This window comes from Vipera berus, assembly GCF_964194415.1.
Source record: "Vipera berus genome assembly, chromosome: 2".
NCBI classification, from domain to species: domain Eukaryota; kingdom Metazoa; phylum Chordata; class Lepidosauria; order Squamata; family Viperidae; genus Vipera; species Vipera berus.
The window spans coordinates 57,043,726-57,066,708 of record NC_138203.1 but is presented as its reverse complement, the minus strand read 5'-3'; the positions used below and the strand labels follow the sequence as shown (position 1 = coordinate 57,066,708).

The 22,983-nt window shown below is 41.4% G+C and overlaps 1 protein-coding gene across 5 annotated transcripts in view; it reads left to right on the top strand.

The window, feature by feature from the left end:
- Window positions 1-22,983, top strand: part of MARCHF3 (membrane associated ring-CH-type finger 3) — a 149,780-nt gene that overhangs the window by 100,507 nt on the left and 26,290 nt on the right. For all 5 annotated transcript variants that reach the window (XM_081320290.1, XM_081320286.1, XM_081320289.1 and 2 more), the window contains 2 exons: window positions 8,040-8,283; window positions 12,811-13,015. In XM_081320290.1, coding sequence (XP_081176416.1) covers window positions 8,096-8,283; window positions 12,811-13,015 — 393 coding nt within the window. In that variant the 5' untranslated portion in view covers window positions 8,040-8,095. The remainder of the gene's footprint in view (window positions 1-8,039; window positions 8,284-12,810; window positions 13,016-22,983) is intronic.

Here is a 22,983-nt window from a genome sequence, read left to right as displayed (position 1 = left end):
GACCTGAACATTGTAACAAAATTAAAATCAGTAGTGAAAAAAGTAAGGTCTACATTTAGACAAGAAAAACCAAATGCAAAGGTATAGTATAGGTCAGGGGTCAGCAACCTCAAACAGTGAAAGAGCCACTCGGAACCGGTTCCCTCACAAAAGGAAAAAATGGGAGCCGCAAAAAAAATGTGCGCATGCACGTACATGCGCACATGCGCAGAACAGGGTTTGACTGAAGAGTAGAGCCAAGGCGAGATATGCACCTACCCTGCATATTTGAATTGATTGGTTGAACTTTTTTAGTCCCACTTTTTTTTTTGGACTGCACATGGCATAGGACCAGGAGCCGCAGGAGACGGCTGAAAGAGCCGCATGCGGCAGACCTGTGGTATAGGGGGTACCTGGCTCAATAGTAGTAACTATAGTGGGAGGGATCTTGGAGTCCCAGTGGACAATCACTTAAATATGAGCCAGCACTGTGCTTCAGCTGCCAAAAAAGCCAAAGGCTGCGTTAACAGAGGGATAGAACCAAGATCACATGAAGTGTAAATACCACTTTATATTCTTTAGTAAAACCACACTTGGAATACTGCATCCAGTTTTGGTTACCATATTATAAAAAAGATGTTGAGACTCTGGAAAGAGTACAGAGAAGAGCAACAAAGATGATTAGGGGACTGGAAGCTAAAACATATAAAAACGGTTGCTGGAATTATGTCTAGTTTAATGAAAAGAAGGACGAGGGATGACATGATAGCAGTGTTCCAATATCTAAGTTGCCACAAAGAAGAGGGACTCAACCTATTCTCCAAAGCACCTGAAGGCGGGGCAAGAAGCAACGGATGGAAACATATCAAGGAGAGAAGCAATCTAGAACCAAGGAGAAATTTCCTGACAGTTAGAACAATTAACCAGTGGAACAACCTGCCTCCAGAAGCTGTGAATGCTCCAACACTGGAAGTTTTTAAGAGATTGGACAATCATTTGTCTGAAATAGTACAGGATTTCCTGCCTGAACAGGGGGTTGGAGTAGAAGACCTCCAAAGTCCCTTCCATCTCTGTTTTTCTTTATTCTGTAGTTGTAAAAAAAAGTGAGGGATCAAAACTGATGGAATTTTGCTGCCCAGTTTAGTAAAATAAACTAAATCCAAGTCATAGGAGAAGGAAAAACAAAAAAATCAAACCAAGCAACAATTGAATTAAAACCTTTTTATTTAAAATTCAATAATACACAATATTCCTATAATCATAAATATTTCTAATCATCAAATATCAAAATTATTATAGCATTACTAGTCCAAAAGTGGTTTCCATGTAGAAACAAAGTTAGACAAAATCTTTTCTTTAATCAAGCTAGTTAATTTTGCCAGTTCATTAACTTTGCTATCCATTTTTCTACAGTGGGAATCTTACGTTTTTGCATCTCTGTGCAATTGTGCATATGCACATTTTACTGTGCATACAAACCTATATGTATATATAATATTTCTGTTATATGTAGAAAGTTTTTTCTCCAACTGCTTATCGATCAAACTTTAAAAGAAAAACCTCTACTTTCAATTGTATATTTTAGGAATTCTGAATTAGAGTGCTATTTGATCCTGTATTTGATTCCAATAAGCAATTTCCATATGTTTAATTTTAAAATAGTTATAACAAATGTGGCAATATCTATGTTTTGTTTTGTATACTTTTATGCCTTGGTCAATAGGTCTTCTCAGAACAATTTTTGATATTTACCTCAGAATTCAACATATGCAGTTTTATCACTTATACCACTGTCGGATGTGTATTGCATGAGACACTGTGTTTAGAGAGAATAATGAGAAACAATCTAATCAGTTGCTTTGGTTGCAGAGAATTACATCATAGAATTTCTGTCATTGCTGATTTTTTTTTTAAAAAAAGTTTGAGATTGGTACTCATTTACAATTCTCGCTTGGTTGACCTAAGAAAGGAAAGAAGAAGGAGAAGAAGGATTATTACACCAATCAGAGTTCTGGTGTTGATCTGGTTTGAAATGTCATGTCATCCATGAACTTTTTCAGCGGCCGATCTCTTCCCCTGTGCTTTTTCCTAGTTCCCTCAAATCTTCTACATCTATAATAGAATAAAGGACAATTTTAAAATGTTTTAACTATTTTTAATATGCTACAAATATGTTTAAACGTGGCATGCTGGGTGGGCTGCTCAGAACCAGTGTAACTTTTTTTATTTTTAATTAGCAGCCATTGTAAGAGAGTTGGGTAGCTGCATCATTTGGTGGTTAAGAAATACTCCTAATTGACGGTAATCTTTGTAAAAGCACGGATGGTCACTTTCTGCAGAATTATAATCTTGCTGCTGTACATAATGAGGTCAGTGAAGCAGCAAGCAAGAAAATGTAGAATTCTATAGCATGGATCTGTAAGCACAGCACTGTCTAGGCTATTTAAGTTTAATGAGGCAGCTACTGTGCTGCTGCATACGATCGCTGAACAGTCTCAGCATGTATTTCAAAACTAAAATGTAGCTCATAATCCATGACCATATGCTGTAGAAGATGAGACTTTTCTGTTAAGTCTGCATTCTTCTGCATTCCTGTTGTGACTCAGGGCCAGCCTGTGGGTCCGACAGCCGGCTCCGATGTATCGGAGGACTCAGATGTGGGGGAGGAGGGAAACGAACCGGCTGATGATGATTTGGAGGCTTTGCAGAGTCCTCAGCCGGGGACCTCTTCTCAGCTGCGTGAGCCCGAGAGTGCGGAGGAAGATGACCCACAGCTGGCCCTGTTCAAGGACGCCCGACGCAGGAGGCAGTCGAGCAGGAACAAACAAAGAAAGGCTGTGAGACTCCTCGGGAGGAGGCACAGGGAGACCACGCCCTGAGCTCTCTATAAAAGGAGTGTTTGGGGAGGGGCTGGTTGCTGAAAGCAACTTTTCCGCTTGAGAAGACAAGCTCTAGTGTTTTTGTTAACTGCGTAATTAAATCTTGGCAGAAGCCTTTTAGCCTTGGACGCTCTCCAGTCTCTTCTTTTGAATAGGGGTTTGTTAGAAGAGGGCTGGTTCAGAACAATTCCCTTTAGTATTAATGGTATCAGAATTTGTTATTTGTTCTATTTTATTGGAAACTAGTATCAGGATGCTACTCTCTTTCTTCCTTGTCCTTGGAGCATTAGCGCTACCACATAATAGTACCTTGGCAACATTCAGATTCCCTGGAAAATATCCACTTTCTTCAAGGTTAAAACAGCCACTAAAAGAAGGATAGTGTTCTCAAACATTTATTATTTTCTTTAATATTTTGTAAACATGCAAACAGCTGAGCCATCATTCATGTTATATAGACATTCTGATAATTTTCTTGCCTCCACTAATGTTTCAGAAAGTATTGGGGTGCCCAATAAATGACTGTTGCCCCAGTGATCAAACAAAGCTAATCCAAGGCTGATCTCGATCTTTCCATGCTTTGAGGTTACACAGATTTTTTTAAAAAAAAAATAGTATTAATGTGTAGGGTGCTGTATCATGGCTTTAAATGTACTTTGGGTATGTGCCAGTCCCCTTGTGCATTTATATTTGATAATTCAGCCAATTACATCAAACTAATAAAGTGAGATGACCAAAATATATCAGTTCAAATTTTGTATCTTCTTACTACTTTTTAAAAAAATTCGATTTATATACTGCCCTTTTCCCGAAGGACTCAGGGCGGTTTACGATTAAAACAATACAATATATACAAGTTAAAATAAAAATTAAATTAGATAGCCCCAAAAACTAAAAAATAAAACCTTAAAAACCTTAAAAACCCTCAGTCCAGGCTGGCAAGCTCAAATAGCCAAGTCTTTAGGTCCCGGCGAAACGAGCGAAGGTCGGGGGCCATCCGGAGTTCCACTGGCAGCTGATTCCAAAGAATGCTCTCCCCCTGGGCGCCGCCAGCTGGCACTCCCTGACTGGTGGCACCCTGAGGAGACCCTCCCTGTGGGAGCGCACAGGACGATGGGAAATTGATGTTGGCTGCAGGAGCTCCCGAAGATAGTCCAGACCCATGCCATTTAGGGCTTTATAGGTCATCACCAGCACCTTGAATCTCACCCAGAGGGCAACCGGAAGCCAATGCAGGTCGCGGAGAAGAGGTGTTACATGGGAGTATCGAGAAACCCCCATCACAACTCGCGCGGCCGCATTCTGCACCAGCTGAAGCCTCCGAGTGGTCCTCAAGGGCAGCCCCATGTAAAGAGCATTGCAGTAGTCTATCCGGGAGGTCACAAGCGCATGAGTGACTGTACGTAGGGTATCTTGGTCCAGGTAGGGCCGCAACTGGCGCACCAGGCAAACCTGGGCAAAAGCCCCCCTGGCCACGGCTCCTATATGATCTTCCAAACTGAGCCGTGAGTCCAGGAGGATGCCCAAGTTGTGGGCCCTATCTAAGGGGGGTAACACCTCAACCCCCATAATTAACGATGGAATTGAATGGTCAATCCGAGATGCCGGTATGCACAGCCACTCAGTCTTGGCGGGGTTAAGTCAAAGCCTGTTTCTCCCCATCCAGACCCAGACCACCTCCAGGCAACGGGACATCACATCGAGGGCATCACTGGGTTGGTTTGGGGTGGAGAGAAAAAGCTGGGTATCATCAGCATACTGATGATACCCCACCCCAAAACCATGAATGATCTCACCCAGCGGCTTCATATAGATGTTGAACAGGAGGGGAGAGAGGACCGACCCCTGAGGAACTCCACAAACAAGAGGCCTCGGGGCCGACCTCTGCCCTCCTGCCAACACCGACTGCGAGTGGCCCAGGAGGTAGGAGGAGAACCACTGTAGAACAGTGCCTCCCACTCCCAACCCCCTGAGACACCGCAGCAAGATACCATGGTCGATGGTATCGAAAGCCGCTGAGAGGTCTAATAGGACTAGGACAGAGGAACAACCCCTGTCCCGAGCCTGCCAGAGATTATTCACCAGCGCGACCAATGCCGTCTCTGTGCTGTACCCGGGCCTGAAGCCCGATTGGTACGGGTCCAGATAATCAGTTTCCTCCAGGAACAGAGGGAGCTGATGTGCCACCACACTCTCAAGAACCTTCGCTACAAAGTGAAGGTTGGAGACAGGACGATAGTTGTTCAAAACAGCTGGATCCAGGACAGGCTTCTTGAGGAGGGGCCTCACCACTGCCTCCTTCAAGGCGGTAGGGAAGCTACCCTCCTTCAAAGAAGCAGTTATTATTGCATGGATCCAGCCTCGTGTCCCCTCCCGAGCTGCGTACACCAGCTAGGAGGGGCACGGGTCCAACAAACACGTGGTGGAACTTAGCCTCCTCATGATCCTGTCCACCTCTTCTGGAGTCACAGGATCAAATTCATCCCAGATAATATTTCCAAGACCGCTCGTCTCACCCCCGTCTGACTCTGCCCAGTCAGAGTCCAGACCGGCCTGAATCTGAGCGATTTTATCCGTCAGATGCTGGCTAAACTGCTCGGCCCGCCCCTGCAAGGGCTCCTCCCTCACCTCCTGATTAAGGAGGGAGCGAGTGACCCTAAACAGGGCAGCCGGGCGATTATCTGCGGAAGCGATGAGGGCGGCAAAGTAGTCAGACTTCGCCGCCTCCATCACAGCGAGATAAGACCTCGTTGAGGTTCTTAACCACAATCAATCAGATTCGGACCGGCTGGATCTCCAACAGCTCTCCAGACCCCGTCTCCTGCGCTTCATCTCCCGGAGCTCCACAGAAAACCATGGAGCCCAACAGGATCTGCGCCGGGTCAGGGGTCGCAAGGGTACAGCACGGTCGAGCGCCTCGGTGGCCGCCCTTTCCCAGGCATCCACCAAGGCGCCGGCTGGGCTGTGAGTGAGGGAGATAGGTATAGACCCAAGCGCCGTCTGGAACCGTTCTGGATCCATTAGGCGCCTGGGGCTGAACCACCTGGTCGGCTCTGCAGCCCAGCGGCGAGGGGTGGCAAAGCGGAAGACCAGCCGCAGGAGATAATGATCGGTCTATGACAGGGGGACAATAGTTGGTGAACCCCCTCCCAGATCATCAAGCCACTGTCCAGATAAAAAGACAAGGTTGAGTGTGTGACCCCCTCCATGAGTCGGACCCTGAATTACTTGGGTCAGGTCCATGGCCGTCATGGAGGCCATGAAGTCCCGAGCCAACTCTGACGACCCCCCAAGGGAAGGCAGGTTAAAGTCCCCCATAACTATAAGTCTAGGGAACTCAACCGCCAACCCCGAGAGGGCATCAAAAAGCTTGGGTAGGGCCGTTGCCATGCAGCTGGGTGCCAGGTACGTCAGCAACAGGCCCAACTGAGCCCCAGGGCCGCACCTCAGGAGGAGTGACTCACACCCAACTATCTGTACGACAGTGGCCTCCCGCGGACATAAGGTTTCCCGTATAACCACCGCCACCCCCCCGCCCCTGCCCTGAGCCCGAGGCCGGTGGAGCACATGGAAACCTGGAGGGCAAAGTTCAGAGGAACACCCCCCTCTGGGCCCAACCAGGTTTCCGTAATGCATGCCAGGTCCGCGCATTCCTCCTCAATCAGATCCCGAATGAGGGGAGCCTTATTCACAACGGACCTGGCATTAAAATACACAAGCCTGAACTCAGGGGCCTGATCCCCCTCACTCCTGGATAAACGGGTCCTGACCGGAGGGTCGGAGCGCATCACCGCTTGGAAACAGTGGGGGCGTACTCCCAAAAGTTGAAGTGGCCCTCCGTGTAACCGCCTGCTGCCGTTCCCAATCGTCGTGGGGATTTGAAACCTCACCCCGCTGCTAGAAAAACCAGAGGCCCCCAACCCCATCCCCATCCTGCCGGGACCCATCTCAGGCCCGGGCTGACAAATGGTTGGTGAACTGCATGTGCATTTGATCATAGAAGGTCACATTTTTACCAAAGTCCCCCCCCCACCAAAAGACTCCTTTTGCCCTCCCCGCCACCTCATTCAACTTTCTTTTTTATATTTGGGGAACTATTACAGTAAGATATTGCATTGATCTGTGAAGCAAGACTCTGAAAACTGTTCCATTTTATACTGACTGCCACGTATGGCAGGCTGTGACATGTACCATTTTTAAAACAAATGAAATTATTGAAAAATAAAAAATAAGAATACCCCTGGGTTTTCTTTTTCACTGTTTGCGCAAATAGTAATAAGCACAATTCTTGTCTTACACTTAGCTCTGTTAAGATCTCGAGAAACTGTAACACCCTAACTAATACCTTGACTGAGAGTGAGAATAGAATTTTCTTGATAAATTTGTTCACATATTTACATATTATTCTTCTGGGAGCTTGTTTATGTATAAAAGCTGATCCCATACACAATTGGTTTTTTTCCCCTCCTCACTTTTAACTTGCAACATGTATAATTCTTGCATGCAGGTTACTTTGAGGTGGTCAACAGCCCTTCCCTCATTAAACGTTAATTTTGCTGTTTTGCTCCATTGCTTGATGATGTAATGCACTTTACAATAATGGATGGTTTCCTGAGAGAGATTCTAAGTTTCTTGTCCTCTTTCTCGTGATAGGCATAACTTTTTGAGGAGAGTCTTGTGTAGAATTGACGAGATCAAAAGCAAAATCTGTTTTGCCCTGTGCAACAAGCAAGAAGTATTTTGTGGTGGTAGACAAGTGGAGAGGAAGGGGAAGCACGAAGAGACTTTCCATTTATTATCAAGGCACTGATGATTGTAGAGAAACATAAAGAAATAAACATGTACGTTTGCTTCATACAGATACAAATTCTCAAGCCCACATTTCAAAGCTTCCCATCCCCCGCCAATAGTAGGAACATGAGGTTTTTTTTCCTAAAGAGAGGGGGGGAAATCACTCATTTTCCTAGAAAATCAATAAGGCAGCATTGTACATCGCGGTGCTCTCTGCATTGTTATCAATCTTTGCTTTTCCCCTTTTGTGCTTTACCAAAAAAAAACCCCTAACAAGAAATGACGCTGTTTTGAGTTCTGTTGAATATTAATGAATAAAGATGCAGGTGGTCTGTATTCAGTCTTTGCAGCCTGCTCTTCAGTAAATGGTTTTCTAATCTTTTTTCCTAGATGGAAATCCTGTATGAATGTGGAAGCCATTAGCAGAGTAATTGCTGTCTGTTACCATGACAACCAGCCGCTGCAGTCACCTGCCCGAAGTCTTACCAGACTGCACCAGCCCAGCCACTCCTGTGGTAAAGACTGTGGAGGACTGTAGCAGCCTTGTGAATGGACAGCCGCAGTATGTCATGCAAGTTTCAGCCAAGGACGGACAGCTGCTATCAACTGTAGTACGGACTCTTGCCACTCAGAGGTACGGTCAGTTAGTTGTAGCAAACCCAAGACATGTCTGGTTGCCCATTAAGCGGTGCTGGAGGAGTAAGGGCAAAGAACGGAGGGGATGTGGTTGTGAGATCTGAGCTCCTGTAGTCCTACTTGGGACTTTATTTTTAAGGCCAGACTAAGCACTGTCCTTTTTTTGTCGTGGTTAGATTAGAGGCTACTGTTCTGCATGCTCCTGTTTCCGTGAGGCACTCTGAGCAGACTCCACACACAACTTGCACTCTTAAAGCGTTCCTCTTTTGAATTCAGAATGAATTTTGTAAGCTGACAATAACTTTGTGAATATCTCTAATGCGTAAACTTGCTCATTCTTGTTCGGTGCAGGAAGAGGTGATGAAATAGCTGGGAGACACGGGCTGCAAAGTGAATAAGATGCAATAAATCCTTCCGATTTGGAAAAGACAACTTTAGAAGCGACATCCTGCTGACTTGTGCATGCTGCTCATTGCAAACTGTGTGCTTCTGTGTGAATGATTGATAGAAGAAGATTTTTTAGGTTTTCTCTCATCCAGTGTCAGAGTGTTATGGAGCTGCTGCTTCTCTTTTTTCCCACTCTTTCACGTCTGGCTTACATTTCTACAGCCATGGAGTCTCTTAACTATTTGACACAATAATCACTGGCTGCATGGTTTTTCTCAAATGTGCTTCATGAATAAGTCTGACAGCTGGAAGTCATATTACTGTTAATTTATGGGGCTGTGCATGCTGGCTGGGACTGATGGGCATTGTAATACAGTACATCTGAAAGATTCCAGATTGGGGAAAACTGGCTTATTTATTTTCCTTTAATGTTGTTGAGTCATTAATAGGTCTTTATTCTTTAAGTTAACTTTAATGCATAGATACTCTCTCACAAACACTAATTGTTAAATGCATCATGGCATATATATTACCTATTATACCAGGGGTCTTCAAACTTGGCCCTTTTATGACTTGTGGACTTCAACTCCCAGAATTCCTCAGCCAGGCAAGCCTGGCTGAGGAATTCTGGGAGTTGAAGTCCACAAGTCATAAAAGGGCCAAGTTTGAAGACCCCTGTATTATACCATTCGCCAATTTGACACTGGAAAACCATATTGGATTCTTAGAAAAAGAATCTTACCTTAGCACAGCTGTGTGATGTAAACTATGTTAATAAAATACACATAACATTTTTGATGTGCTTTTTCTTTACAAAGCAGATTATGGGAAGTTTCTGAAGAAAGTTTAAGTCACTTATATAAAAAGCTAAAGTTTCAATTGCAGGTTACCATGATAGATCTGTCTTAGAATAAACACCTTTTCTAACAGTCAGTTTCTGAAATTTGTGCATTTGTTTTTGTGTTGGTTTCTTCTTTTTCTTAAAAAGCAGCACACGTAGGATTCTGTTCAATCCTGCCAGAACTGCTCTGTGAGATACGTTAGGGCTGAGGGGCAGAGATTTAAAGGAAGGGCACTCTAATACATAGTTGAGAGGGATATTAAGCTTCTAATCCCAATGCTTCACCAAGAATACCATCTCTTCCCGGCTTGTATACTTGTATAATGCTATGCCTGGATTCCCACATTAGGGAAAGAAATTCTGTATTGTACTGCCTAAAAATGGGAGCATTAAGATAGGTGGTACAGTATCAAATTGTAAATATTAATTTGAATAATTTTGAGATTATGAATAAACCAGTCATTGAGAATACCTACGATCACGTTTAAAGAAAGAATAAATACATTGAAACAGAAATATCACAGTTTGATTGCCTTGCTATAGGGAGGGCCAAATCAATTATATTATGCTTCGGTTATTTTATAAGGAAAGCCAATGGAACAAAACAGGCCAGTCTTCACTTATAAAATACTCAAATCAATGTTAATAATTTAACTTGGAAGAAAGAATTTTAAACTTAAATAAATAGGCTAAGGAATAAAGTCCCAAGTTTCTTTTCCTAAAGAAGAACTTGAACAACAGTTGCAGGTGATAATGGGCAATAGGTTTATTCTGTGTAAGTTAATGTTCTATGTGCATTGTACCACAAACCCCCTACAGCTATCTTCTTCCATTTTATTTTCTTTTGGAGATCTTCCCTAAGGACCTGGAAAAACAGCCTGTCACATCATATGTAAAAATACTGAAAAATCCTAAGAGTGGAAACTATTCTTGTGGCTTTCCACAAAATATACTTTGGGGTCCTCCAAAAATAAGGGCAGAACACTGTTTCCTTTAAACACAGGACTTTCACCCAAGAGACAGCAGTACATCTCTCTGAAGAAACTTACTCAGCACTCCTAAGCTAGCAATGGAAGAAAGGCTTTTGTAAAAATCACTTTTACAAACAAAAGTGAAATAATGAGACAATCGGCTATTACAGAATCTCGAAGCAAGCCTGCTATTTATAGCAGCCCCAAGATGTAAAATCTCACCTGTCTTTATGTAGTAGCAGATTTTGTGCTGCTCATTTTTCACCTTTGGATGTGAAGGGCGCCTGCACCAAATATTTGGTCTCAGGTTTTTGCTTCTGGTTGTCAACTTTGCGCCTCCTATCGTGTTCTTTCTTTGTTATCCCCAAGTTCTAGAGAGGATACCCTTGTCCCAGCAAAGACTTTGCTCAAATTCTCAAAGAGAAACTGGTGCCACATGGAAAAAGAGATGTCCTAAGTCATGCATATTGGAAAAAGAGAAGGGAGATACAGTAGTTGAGCCAGCCCACTATGATAACTATAGTGTGAAACTAACATGAGGAGAAAATAGAGTGACTATGTAGAGCAGCAAATTAAACCTAACATCCATAGGACCTCTGCCTAGAGCAGGGGTAGGCAATCTTGGCTCTTTTATGACTCGTGGACTTCAACTCCCAGAATTCCTGAGTCAGGCTGACTCAGAAATTCTGGGAGTTGAAGTCCACAAGTCATAAAAGAGCCAAGGTTGCCTACCTCTGGCCTAGAACATGCACATGGATACTTTGCACGTCATACCTGAAGAAGCAGTAAAGCTGCATATACATCAGAGAGGATATTTAATACCATTTCAAAGGAGCCAGAATTAGATTTTACTTGAAATGTATGTTTTGGGTATTTCTGGTAATTTTAATAGATTTTTCTTAAATAAAACCAATTGCAGTGGATGAAGAAATGAAAAACAGATTGAAAATACTTCATCCGTTCAAGCAAACAAATCTTGAGCTTGCATATACAGTAAATGTGCTCTAGAGAGGGAAGAAAAGAGATTGTGAAAAATAAGTGTGAGAATGAATAGCTACAACTAATCAATTAACTATTATGCTTTAAAATCAGCAGCTGGTTTCCAAGAAAAAAACTGTTACAGTATAGAAGAAAAGAGCTTCATTCTCAAGAAATCTTTACTTAGGATTTTCTTTTGTGGTGATCTATTTCAATTTAAGCCAGAGATCCCCAACCTTTTGGACACCAGGGACAAGTTCCATGGAGAGAGGTTTTTCCATGGATCAGAAGGTGTGTGGTTTTGTGTGCTGCCTACATCCCGCAGATGGGGCTTATTCCTACAATTGCATCTCTAAAATATCACACATATTTTTGATTTTTTTTTATCGTTTGGATCGCACTGTGTAATAAATAGCAGTATAATACACAGCCACTATATTCAAAGTTGGCTCATTCCAAATATTAACAATTTTAGTTTGATAAGGTATATTTTTGATTGTTTAGTTATGTGTCAAGTTTTCTTTATTATTTTGGATTTCTGGGAGTCATGCGCCCTAATAAAGTTTGAGACAGATTTTTTGCAGTCTGTCCTCTCCTCTACCTTCATTTCTCCTCTGTATCTTAACACAGTACTTCTGATATGTGTTAAAGCAATTTCCCATAACATTTCATTAAAAAAAAATTGGTTTAAGTTCTGAATGAAACTACAGTTACAAATTGTGATTCGGTTCTGGTTTATAATCCAGAGGAAATGGCAGACAGGAATTTTAAAGAGGCTGCAAAAGAGAAGAAAATGCAGAGAATACTGAAAACTCAGGAATGGGAATGGGGAACAGGGACAAAGTAGAACATTTGGTAGACTGATGAAAGACCTTTTCTCGGTTTGGCTAGATTCCAAGGTGCTGTTATTGTCATTGGAAAGACGATAGTGGTGCAAATGTGTTAGAGAATCAAGGAACATCTCTCCCTCCCTCCCTCCCTCCCTCCCTCCCTCCCTCCCTCCCTCCCTCTCTCTCTGTCTCACTTACTCACTCCACAATATACCACATACATGGTGGCTCATTTGGGAGCAGTAATGAATGTTGCCCAGATCACATTAACTAATAGAATTTAAGGTTTGCTTCTTTATATGACTTGACTGAATGTTCTTAAAGAATGGTGCTGCCTTATTAATTCTTCTACTATGATAAGATTACATTGTAGGTAGTTGGAAAGGGATTGTGCACAACAATGAATTAGGCTCTTAGGGTCAACTGTATACAGTACAATTAACCTTGAAATAATCAAATAACCTTGATGTGCCTTCAGTTTAGGATTCCTGCACCAACCTAATCCTTCTTTTTTGCAGTCCTTTCAATGACCGACCAATGTGCAGGATTTGCCACGAAGGCAGCAGTCAAGAAGACCTGCTTTCTCCTTGTGAATGTACTGGAACCTTGGGGACTATTCATCGTAGCTGCCTGGAACACTGGCTCTCATCTTCAAATACTAATTACTGTGAACTTTGCCACTTCAAGTTTACAGTAGAGCGCAAACCAAGACCATTGGTTGAGGTCAGTAAGTGAGAGAAGCTTTTAATTATGGATTTTTTTTATACTGTACCGCAAGCAAAGGAAAATCTGGAGAGTTTAGGGTCGGAGAAGAGGAGCAGAAAGACAACATGAGAATATTATTTATTAATCAAATGTATACACTGCCTATCTCACTGTCTAAATGACTCGGAGTAGTTGAACAAATAAAAAAATGAGATGTAAAAAATACAAGTAAAAATTCAGTTATGAATCCTTCCAATTTGTAGCCAAGCCCACAAGTGATTAAAGTGGAATAGATGGTGGGAAGGTAACAGCGTTCCGTGTGCCTTTGGCGTCTAGTCATGCCGGCCACATGACCACGGAGACGTCCTCGGACAAGCGCTGGCTCTTCGGCTTTGAAACGGAGATGAGCACCGGCCCCTAGAGTCGGAAACGACTAGCACGCACGTGCGGGGGAACCTTTACCTTTACCTTTAGATGCCTTGGGTTTTATGTACCTTTATTTAACTATAGCAGAAAATATGTAGGATATATGTAATATTCTTTGATTCAGTGTAAGCATTTTGAAAGGAAATAAATTTATACCACATCAAGAGAAATATTAGTGTATATTATAAATATATAGTAAGAAATCACTTTTAAAATCCATTGAATAGACAAATGATGTGTGTGTGTGTGTTACATTTTAAATATTTTTGTTGCATCTCTTTGTTGCCAAACAATGTCATATAAGCCAGTTGTTTTACTCTATTTGTTCATTCTAAGCTGCAGTAATTTAAATAAGTGATTTAAATAAATTGAGCTGTATATGTAATGACAATATACTCACTTGACTGCTGCACTAAAAGCTTTTTGTTTTCTTTTGAAAGACAATATATTATAGGTCACTTAAAAATCAACGTGAAGCAGTGGATTGTGAGAATTCTGAATTAGATATTTTTCCACAAGTTGTAAAAAAAATAGTTGTGAAGCTGACAAGATAGAACTATGTATTTTATTTTGTTTCAGCCAATATTATTTCACTGTTCAGAATCATAGAGCTGAAGGGACTTTAGAAATCTCTAGGCAAACTCTTCACTTAGTGCAGGAGCCATCCGATCATCTCTGACATCCGCCATCTTTTTGAGAGCTTAGTGAAGGAGAACTCACTGCCTCATATAGCAGCCTGTCATTCATTCAGAAAGGTCCCCCTGATGCCTAACCTGAGTTTCCTTCTTTATATTTTTAACTGATTGGGGCAAAAGAGAATCTTCACTCCAGTGTGACAGTCCTTTAGATGTTTGAAAATTGCTATATCACCCCTTCATTGTCTTTTTTGCAGGTTTAAACATATCTAGGTTTTTTTTAACTGCTCTTCATAGTTCTTTGCTGTTGTGGTTCCTTTCTGAACTTGTTCCATTTTGTCCATTTTTTAAACTCTGGTGCCCAGACTCATATGCAGCATTTCAAATAGATTCTGACCAGGGCAGAGTAGAGTGGAACAGTTACATCCTGTGTAATACTTACTTCCTGGACTCTTTGCTTCTATTATTATATCCTAAGATAGCATTTGCCTTTTTTAGCAGTTAAATTCCACTCTCACTCGCATTTAATTTCCGGTTGACCAGGACACCCAGATCGCTTTCACATGTACTCCTGTCAGGCAAGTGTCTTTCCATCCTATATTCTGCCCTACATTTTTGTTACCCAGATACGGAACTTTACATTTCTAACTGTTACCTTCCATCATATAAATTACAGCCACTCAATACTTACCATCTGAAGTGATGCTATTAATGATGAACTCATTCAGGTAACTATGAGTTCATCTAACAATGATATCATCTACTTCATGCTTTACTCACTGATGACTAGCTGATGAAGGTTCTATTGAGGTCCAGGTATACTATGTCTGTGGCCTTTATTTATTTATTTATTTATTTATTTTAATTCCATTTATATCCCGCCCTTCTCCGAAGACTCAGGGTGGCTTACAAACTTAGCAGTAACCTTCATTCTATGTATATGCCTGCTTATTGGGGCTTTCATACACCCCCCAAGCGGCATTATTACAAAGTCAGCTTATTGCCCCCAACAATCTGGGTCCTCATTTTACCTACCTCGGAAGGATGGAAGGCTGAGTCAACCTTGAGCCTGGTGGGATGTGAACCTGCACTAATTGCAAGTCTACTGAAGGGGGTAATATTAGTCAGACATTGATTTTGATAAACTATATTGACTCCTGTTTAATTGTAGCATGCCAATTCAAGCTCTCACAAACATGTTGCTTGATAATCTGTTCAAGGACTTTGCTCAGTATAGACATGAAGTTTTCAAAGATTACTGAGAACAGTTCTACGATCAATTCTGCTAATTATTTAATTACCCCAGGATATAATCCATATGGCTCTGGAGACAAATTCATTTACATTAGGTACTTCTTTATTATTCTCTCCTTCTGTATTCAAAGCTGTAGTTCCTTGTTCCCCCAGTGGCATAAAATCACTACCTAGAGCTCTATTTTCCTTCTTGAAGAAGGCAGATATAAAATGGGATTTAGGAAGTTCTGCTTCTTGCCATCATCTACACATTTCAACACTGTCTCTTAGCAATGGATCCACACTTGATAACATAACCAAAGAATGCTCTGTTTGTTGGATTTGGTATCTCTTGCAAGCCTCAGCTCATTCTGACTGTGATAGCTTTTGTGGCAGAATTAGTAGTTTCTGGATGCCATCTTCTGTTTTCTTTGGTCCTCTTCTTTTATTTCCTATTCATGTACTTCCAGAGCTATATGCCAGTCATGAGTATCATCTCAGCAAGTCTCAATGATGCTTATCTCATTACATTTGTCTTCCTAAATTAAGAACTCTGGTTTTCCCTTTTTATTCCCATATTTTTTACATTGATGCTAAAATATAGGAGGCTTTGAGTACCACCTACTGGTATCTCTGCAGTCTTGTCCTTAGAAGCTCCCAGCGTCCTGCTTTTCATTTTGTATTTTGCTTTCTTGACCCTGTCCTTGGTTAGATATTCAATTCTAGACTTTTATCACCCCAGTTCGCTTTTATTTTTTCTAATACCTTCCTGATTGGATTGTTCAAAACACCGGCAAAACACTTCCCAGTTATCCATCAATCTCCATGAGGGTTGCACAGGCTACTGTCATAGAATCCAACCCTTCTGTTTGCGTAGCCATTTGTTTACTTCTAGAATCCTGTTTTCTCTTCTTGCTCCATGAGCTTCAATGGATAATTAAAACTGAGTGATGAAAAGAAACTGATTGATGGAAACACTGCCTGTACTCCAATTTCCTTGACCTTCCTTTCCAAATCCTTATAATGTCCGAATATTCTTTCAATTTTTTCTTGGCTCTGTCACTGATCCAGAATCAAGAGAAAAGAGCTCATATTGATAGGTTTAGTATTGGTAACTTCTTCATTGCATTCTCATATGGGCACATAGAAGACTATTCATATAGCATTTATTTAATTAATTCAATTAGGTTTCTATGGCAACCTATCACATCATAGCAATTCTGGGCAGCTATTTTATGTCTGGACGTAGCTGTCTCAGCTCATCTTAGGAGGAAATCAATGACCACCACAAAACACCTCTTTCTTTCAGGTCAACTCTTGAGTCTTTTCAATTCATAGAGGTTCATGTATTTTCTTTAGTATTCTGGGATAGTTTGTTCAGGTGGTTGTCTACTGTACTTCAGAAAGAGAGAGAGTAGTACCCATTTCAAGTTCCACTGGTATAAAATGACTCCTGATTTTCTTTCTCCCTTGCCAGGAATGATTAAGGGGGTCTTAAGACTTAACATTAAGAAAACCAAGATCATGGCATCCGGCCCTCTCAATTCCTGGCAAATAGATGGGGAAGAAATGGAGGTAGTGACAAATTTTATTTTCCTGGGCTCCAAGATCACTGCAGATGGGGACTGTAGCCAAGAAATTAAAAGACGCTTGCTCCTCGGGAGGAAAGCCATGGCAAATCTAGACAGCACACTAAAAAGCAGAGACATCACCCTGTCAACAAAAGTGCGTATAGTCAAGGCTATGGTCTTCCCAGTTGCAATGTATGGCAGTGAAAGCTGGACCATAAAAATGGCTAAGCGCCAAAGAATTGAGGCCTTTGAACTATGGTGCTGGAGAAGACTCCTGCGAGTCCCTTGGACTGCAAGGCGATCAAACCGGTCAGTCCTAGAGGAGATCAACCCTGACTGCTCTTTAGAAGGCCAGATCTTGAAGCTAAAACTCAAATACTTTGGCCACCTAATGAGAAGGAAGGACTCACTGGAGAAGAGCCTAATGCTGGGAAAGATTGAAGGCAATAGAAGAAGGGGACGACAGAGAATGAGGTGGCTGGATGGAGTCACTGAAGCAGTAGGCGTGAGCTTAAATGGACTCCAGAAGATGGTAGAGGACAGGAAGGCCTGGAGGAACGTTGTCCATAGGGTTGCGATGAGTCAGACACGACTTCGCAGCTAACAACAACAACAAGGCTTAAAATCTAGAAGAAATGACACGTACATAAAAGGAATAGATAGGAAGAAGGAAAAACAATGCAGGCTGAGTTGTTAGCTTCCAATACTGGAAACACCTTCTGAAAGGCATCTACTTGGCCAATGCTGACTTTATACTATACAAGAAGACTAAATGTAGTCCTCACTTAATGACCAGAATTGAACACAGAATTTTGGTCATGTCATTGTGGTTGTTATGTAAGTCACATACGACCAGACTAGATCTTACAACTGTTTTTATGACAGTTGTAAAGCAAGCCACCGCAGTTAAGCATTACCATCTGGTCATTGGGCAAATTCATTTTTCTTAATGGGTGTTTTTGCCAGAAACCAGCAAAAAAGGCACAAATGACCATGGGACACTACAACAAATTGTAAATGCAAGCTGGTTGTCAAGCATCGAAAATTCAGTCGGGGGCAGAGGAGTGTAGCAGCCCTAACTTTGTGGACAGGTTCTAATTAACTTTGGGGGGGGGTGTTTCCATCATAACTTTGAATGGTTGTTAAGCGAGGACTACCCTTACATGGCAAGTAAGATTCAGAGGGAGTTCTGTATGCTTTCACCATTTAATGATAAGAGGAATATAATGCTTAGGCTTCTTACAAAAACAGGATTTGACAGATTAAAAAAAATGCTTGATGACATACCAGATTTTCTAGAAATCATAGGCATCCAGAGGGGAAAGGAAGCAAGGAAATAACAGTATATGCCTGATGATGTAAATCAGAGAAATGCTACAACCTTCATACATCTATCGGACACTTTTGACAAGTACATAGTCATGGAATTTTTAAACTACATGCATGTGTCATTTTAGCATTACGGATACCACTGCCAGGAATGGCTATTCGGAATGGGACAACACGTTGCATCTTGCTATAGGACAATTTAACAATTCAATTTAATCATTTAAAATAAATAAAAAAATATTTAATTTTTTGTCATTCACATGTCATTCTGTCCCTCTTTTTGCATCCGTTCTTTAATTATTCTATTCCACCATTTCTTTGATATTAGTGTAACTCCTGTCCCACGGCAAGCTGTTCTGCAGTGGGTTGGCTGCAACAAGTTGGCCGTGGCGAGATGGCTATGTCAGATTGGCCATGGTGAATTGTCATAGACCCCTGGTTATTTACAGTTGGAAATGGGCCATCCCTTTTTGGATCTTTGCTGGATATTGCTAATGGTTTGTCATTTAATTGTAAGCAGCCTAGAGGCACTTTTCAGAGTGAGACAGGCAGCAAAACAAAGAAATAAACTCACTAGAGCAGAATGCATCAGTGGCATCAATATTTCCAGATCAAAAAGCCCTGGATTTTTTCCCCTCATAAAATAATTTGTTTGCCATGGTCCTTGCGATGGGTGAGAGCAGGGCTAGTCTAGCTGATGAAAGCAGTAGCAAATGAGGGATAGTGAAGCTGGTGGGTAATCTTATTGCCTGCAGTTATTCCTCTTTCACACAGATCTGTTTGTTCAGCTGTAGCTATAGCTGTATTTAACCAAGTCTATATTATGGTATGAACTCTCAATTGAAGTGTGCAGCTACACTGGAATTACAACTGTGGCAAATGATTTAAGGCTCAGTTACAGTAAGGAATCTTTTAAAAATCAAATGTTAAAGATTTCCAATTATCAGTGCATATGATTTTTCATGAAAACTCTTTATCAAGATAAATTACACAAGATTGCTGTGAGAGTAGATGTACAGCTTAATTTATTTCAGTTTCACCTTCTGATTGGCTGTCCATGAAAATGTTCTCCTGCACAAATGGAATGTGACATTTCTTGAGTCTTAATAGTAACTGGGCGAGCTCAAATGGAAAGCGAATGCTTCCAGAGCTGGAAAGGTATTGCTGTGTGATCACAGAGGAAATTTTCTTTCAACTCAAGAGACAAAAAAGTAGCCTGTTAAAATTGCTTATGTTATATGCTTAAATAAGGCAAAAGTGAAAATGAGTTACAGGCAAATTCTGGGACTTCGCAATACTGTTTGTACTTTTTTTTTGTATAAAGGCTTACTTGGGAATTACTAATTGAAGTAGTTTAATATCTGCAAAAATAAAGATTTGCTAATATGTTCCAGAATAGGTTCTCAGGAAATGTTCCTATAGAGCTTGATGTCAAGTTTCCGACGTAAGGGCTTTTCAAGTGACTCTGAGGCATTGTTTACCTTAAAAGTCCTTTATTAGCCTAATACACCGGCAGATGCTTGGTTGAACGAAGCTGGAATCTGAAATCTCCGCCCCTTGCACAATATATTAAAATGCAATTCTCCACCTTTCCAATTTTGTCATTATTGATATTCTCCAATTAATTTAAAGAATCAGTTTCCCTTCCGTAGAAAACCCGCCAAGGTCTTATCTTCTTTAGTTAGAGAGATGGCCTTGAAGGTGCAATCCTACTCATCCCCCCTCCCAACCTTAAACACAAGTTTAACATATGAAATGGCTACTTCTTCATCTCTTGTCAAGCAATAACATTCGATGTTAGCAGCGTTGACATCCACGCAACAAAGTAAGATGCGAATGAAAGTGAAGTATATGCAACAACTCTCTAAAATAGCAACTTACAGTTCATAAAAATGAACAGAAACCAAAAGGCCCAGTTTTTCCTCAAACCGGACATTTTCTTAATTGCATAGAAACTGAAACTGCCTTGTTGGCTGCTTATGTAAAGGTTATGACTATTTGTTCTCAGCATAATTCTATCAGGCCAAATTTCAGATGGTGGTGCAGTATAAGTCATTGATAAAAATGGGGACTGTAGCCATTTGTATCCAACGTAACTTTCATTTTCAGAAAAGAGGATCTTTGTAATCTATTTACCTCCTGATACTCTGGCTTCACTATTGCTTCGCCCTGATAAGGATTTCCTTTTGCAGAGAATATGGATTAGAGGCATTGTCAATGTTGACTATGTGTTGGTTTCATTATTCATTCACCTTGCAGAACAGGTAGGATGCCAGGCTTTAATTTATGGCTTCTTCCTCCCCGGTTTTTATCTTATCACAAAATACACTGGTGTAATTTGTCGAAGCAAGCATAAAGCATGGCTTTTTACCTACCGGGGAGTTATTAAAGGTTCTTCATTATTTTGGAGTCTAGCCTTGGATTTTATTTACTTTTTAATAATCCAAGTATAAAGTTATGAGTTTAGCAGCTTGTTATATAATTGTGTAAAACCGGATGTAGGAAAATGTGAATTCCAATGTAACATATTTGTATGATATTTTGTTCTCCTTATGATAACGAAATGTAATTTTTTTTCTAGTTCTACTGAGAAAGATTAGAGTTTTTTTCATTTCTTTTTCTTATTAAAAGGCTACAACGCTATAGATAAGAATTCATGAGCATTATAAAAAGAATATCTTTTCTTCAGGGTGCAGAACTTTTAAGCAAAAAGTAGAAAGTCCATTCTTCCTTCATAATGTTAGTTATGAAAATGTAGTTATATTCAGAAACTACCTGGTTTTATTTTAATCCCAATAACAGCAGCAGATTTCAAATGTATATATAAAACCTGCAACATGCCTTATTTTCAACTGAAAGAGGTGCAGAATTTAGCCATCTAAAGCAAATTCACAAACCAAATAATCACGATGAATCCTGAGCTAAATGTAGCATCTACCTGGCTAATTCAATCCTTCAGCTCCGGGTTCTTTCAATTAAACAATGTTATCTTTCAGGACCCTGGAAGCATAACTTCTCTGAAACAGCACCTGCCCTCTGGAATGAAGTGCCACTCCCAATATCCAAATGACCTTTACTCTGTTGCTTAGGGCAGGGCTTTTCAACTGGTGGTACTTTGGCACCTGGCAGGTGGTATGCGACTTTCCTAGACAGGTGTAGCAGGGGAGGGGAATGAGCTGAAGTGGCAGCAGCACCACACAAGCCTAAGGGAGAGACAGCTGGAGCTGCAGGGCTGTCGGGGCTCGGCAGAAGCCCCAGGATTGGCGGGCTAGCTACAGCTGATTGGCACTTCTGCAGGGCTATGGGGGCTGGGCAGAAGCCCAGGATAGGCATGCACTTCTGCAGGGCTATGGGGGTGAGACAGAAACCCCAGGATCAGCAGCCACTTCTGCAGGGCTATGGGGACGAGACAGAGGCCCCAGGATCAGTGCTTCCAGCACACCCAGAAGAGAAAAGGAAAAGGGAGGAGAGAAGGAGAGGCTATACAGACATGTCAAACTCATGATGTCTCATGACGTATCGGGACTTTTTCTCCCATTGCCGGCAATGGGGTGGGCACGGTTTCGACGTGACGCATCCGGCCCACGGGCCAGCAGTTTGACATGGCTGCAAAAGGAGAAGGTTTTGGCGGGAGAGGGAAAAAAAGATAACAGGGGAAAGAGAAGGGGATTTCAAAAGAGAAACGGACAAGCGCAGCCTTGAGAGGAATCAGCTGGAGGTTCACGGAAGAGAAAAGGAGGAGGGGGGGAGTGAAGAGAGGATATAAAAGAAGAGAGGAGAAGAGAGGATATAAAAGGGGGAGAAAGAAGACAGGATATAAAAGAAGTGGGGAGAGAAGAGGATATAAAAGGGAGAGAAGAGGATATAAAAGGAAAGGAGAATATAAAAAGGGAAGAGAATAGATGATATAAAGGGGAGAGAGGATATAAAAGAAGGAAAGAGGATATAAAAGGGAGAGAAGGATATAAAAGAAGGGAAGAGAAGAGAGGATATAAGAAGGGGGGAGAGAAAAAGATATAAAAGAAGAGAGGATATAAAAGAAGGGAAGAGGATGTAAAAAGGGAGGATATAAAAAGGGAAGAGGGGATATAAAAGGGAAAAGAAGAGCATATAAAAAGGGAAGAGAAGAGAGGATATAAGGGGGGGAGAGAAAAGAGGATATAAAAGGGGAGAGGAGAGGATGTAAAAGAAGGGAGAAAAGAGGATAAAGAAAGGACAGGAGAGGATATAAAAGAAGGGAGAGGAGAGAATGAGAAAGAAGGGGGGAGAGAAAAGAGGATATAAAAGAAGGGAGAAGAGAAGAGAGAATATAAAAGGAGGAGTGAATCTGGTTTCTCCATTGACTTTGTTTATCAGAAGGTTGCAAAAGGGGATCACATGATCCTGGGATACCATCATAAATATGAATCAGTTGCCAAGCATCCAAATGTAGATTGACCCTGGGGGATGCTGCAACGGTCATAAGTGTGAAAAATGGTCATAAGTCACTTTTTTCAGTGCCTTTGTAACTTTGAACAGTCACTAAGCGAACTGTTGTAAGTCGAGGACTACCTGTACTTTTTTCCTTTTTTTTTTTGGTCATCAAGTTTTTGACACCTTGCTAGGCGACTGGTGGTACTCAAATATTACTATATCCTAAAAGTGGTACAATTGGTGGAAAGGGTGAAAAGCCCTGGTTTACAAGAATCATCAAAACCTGGTTCTTCACCTAGGCCTTCAGCAAGCAAGAGTGAGATCACTTAATTCATCTTTTGGGCTTGCCGTCTTATATCTTTACCTTCATTTTTATTGA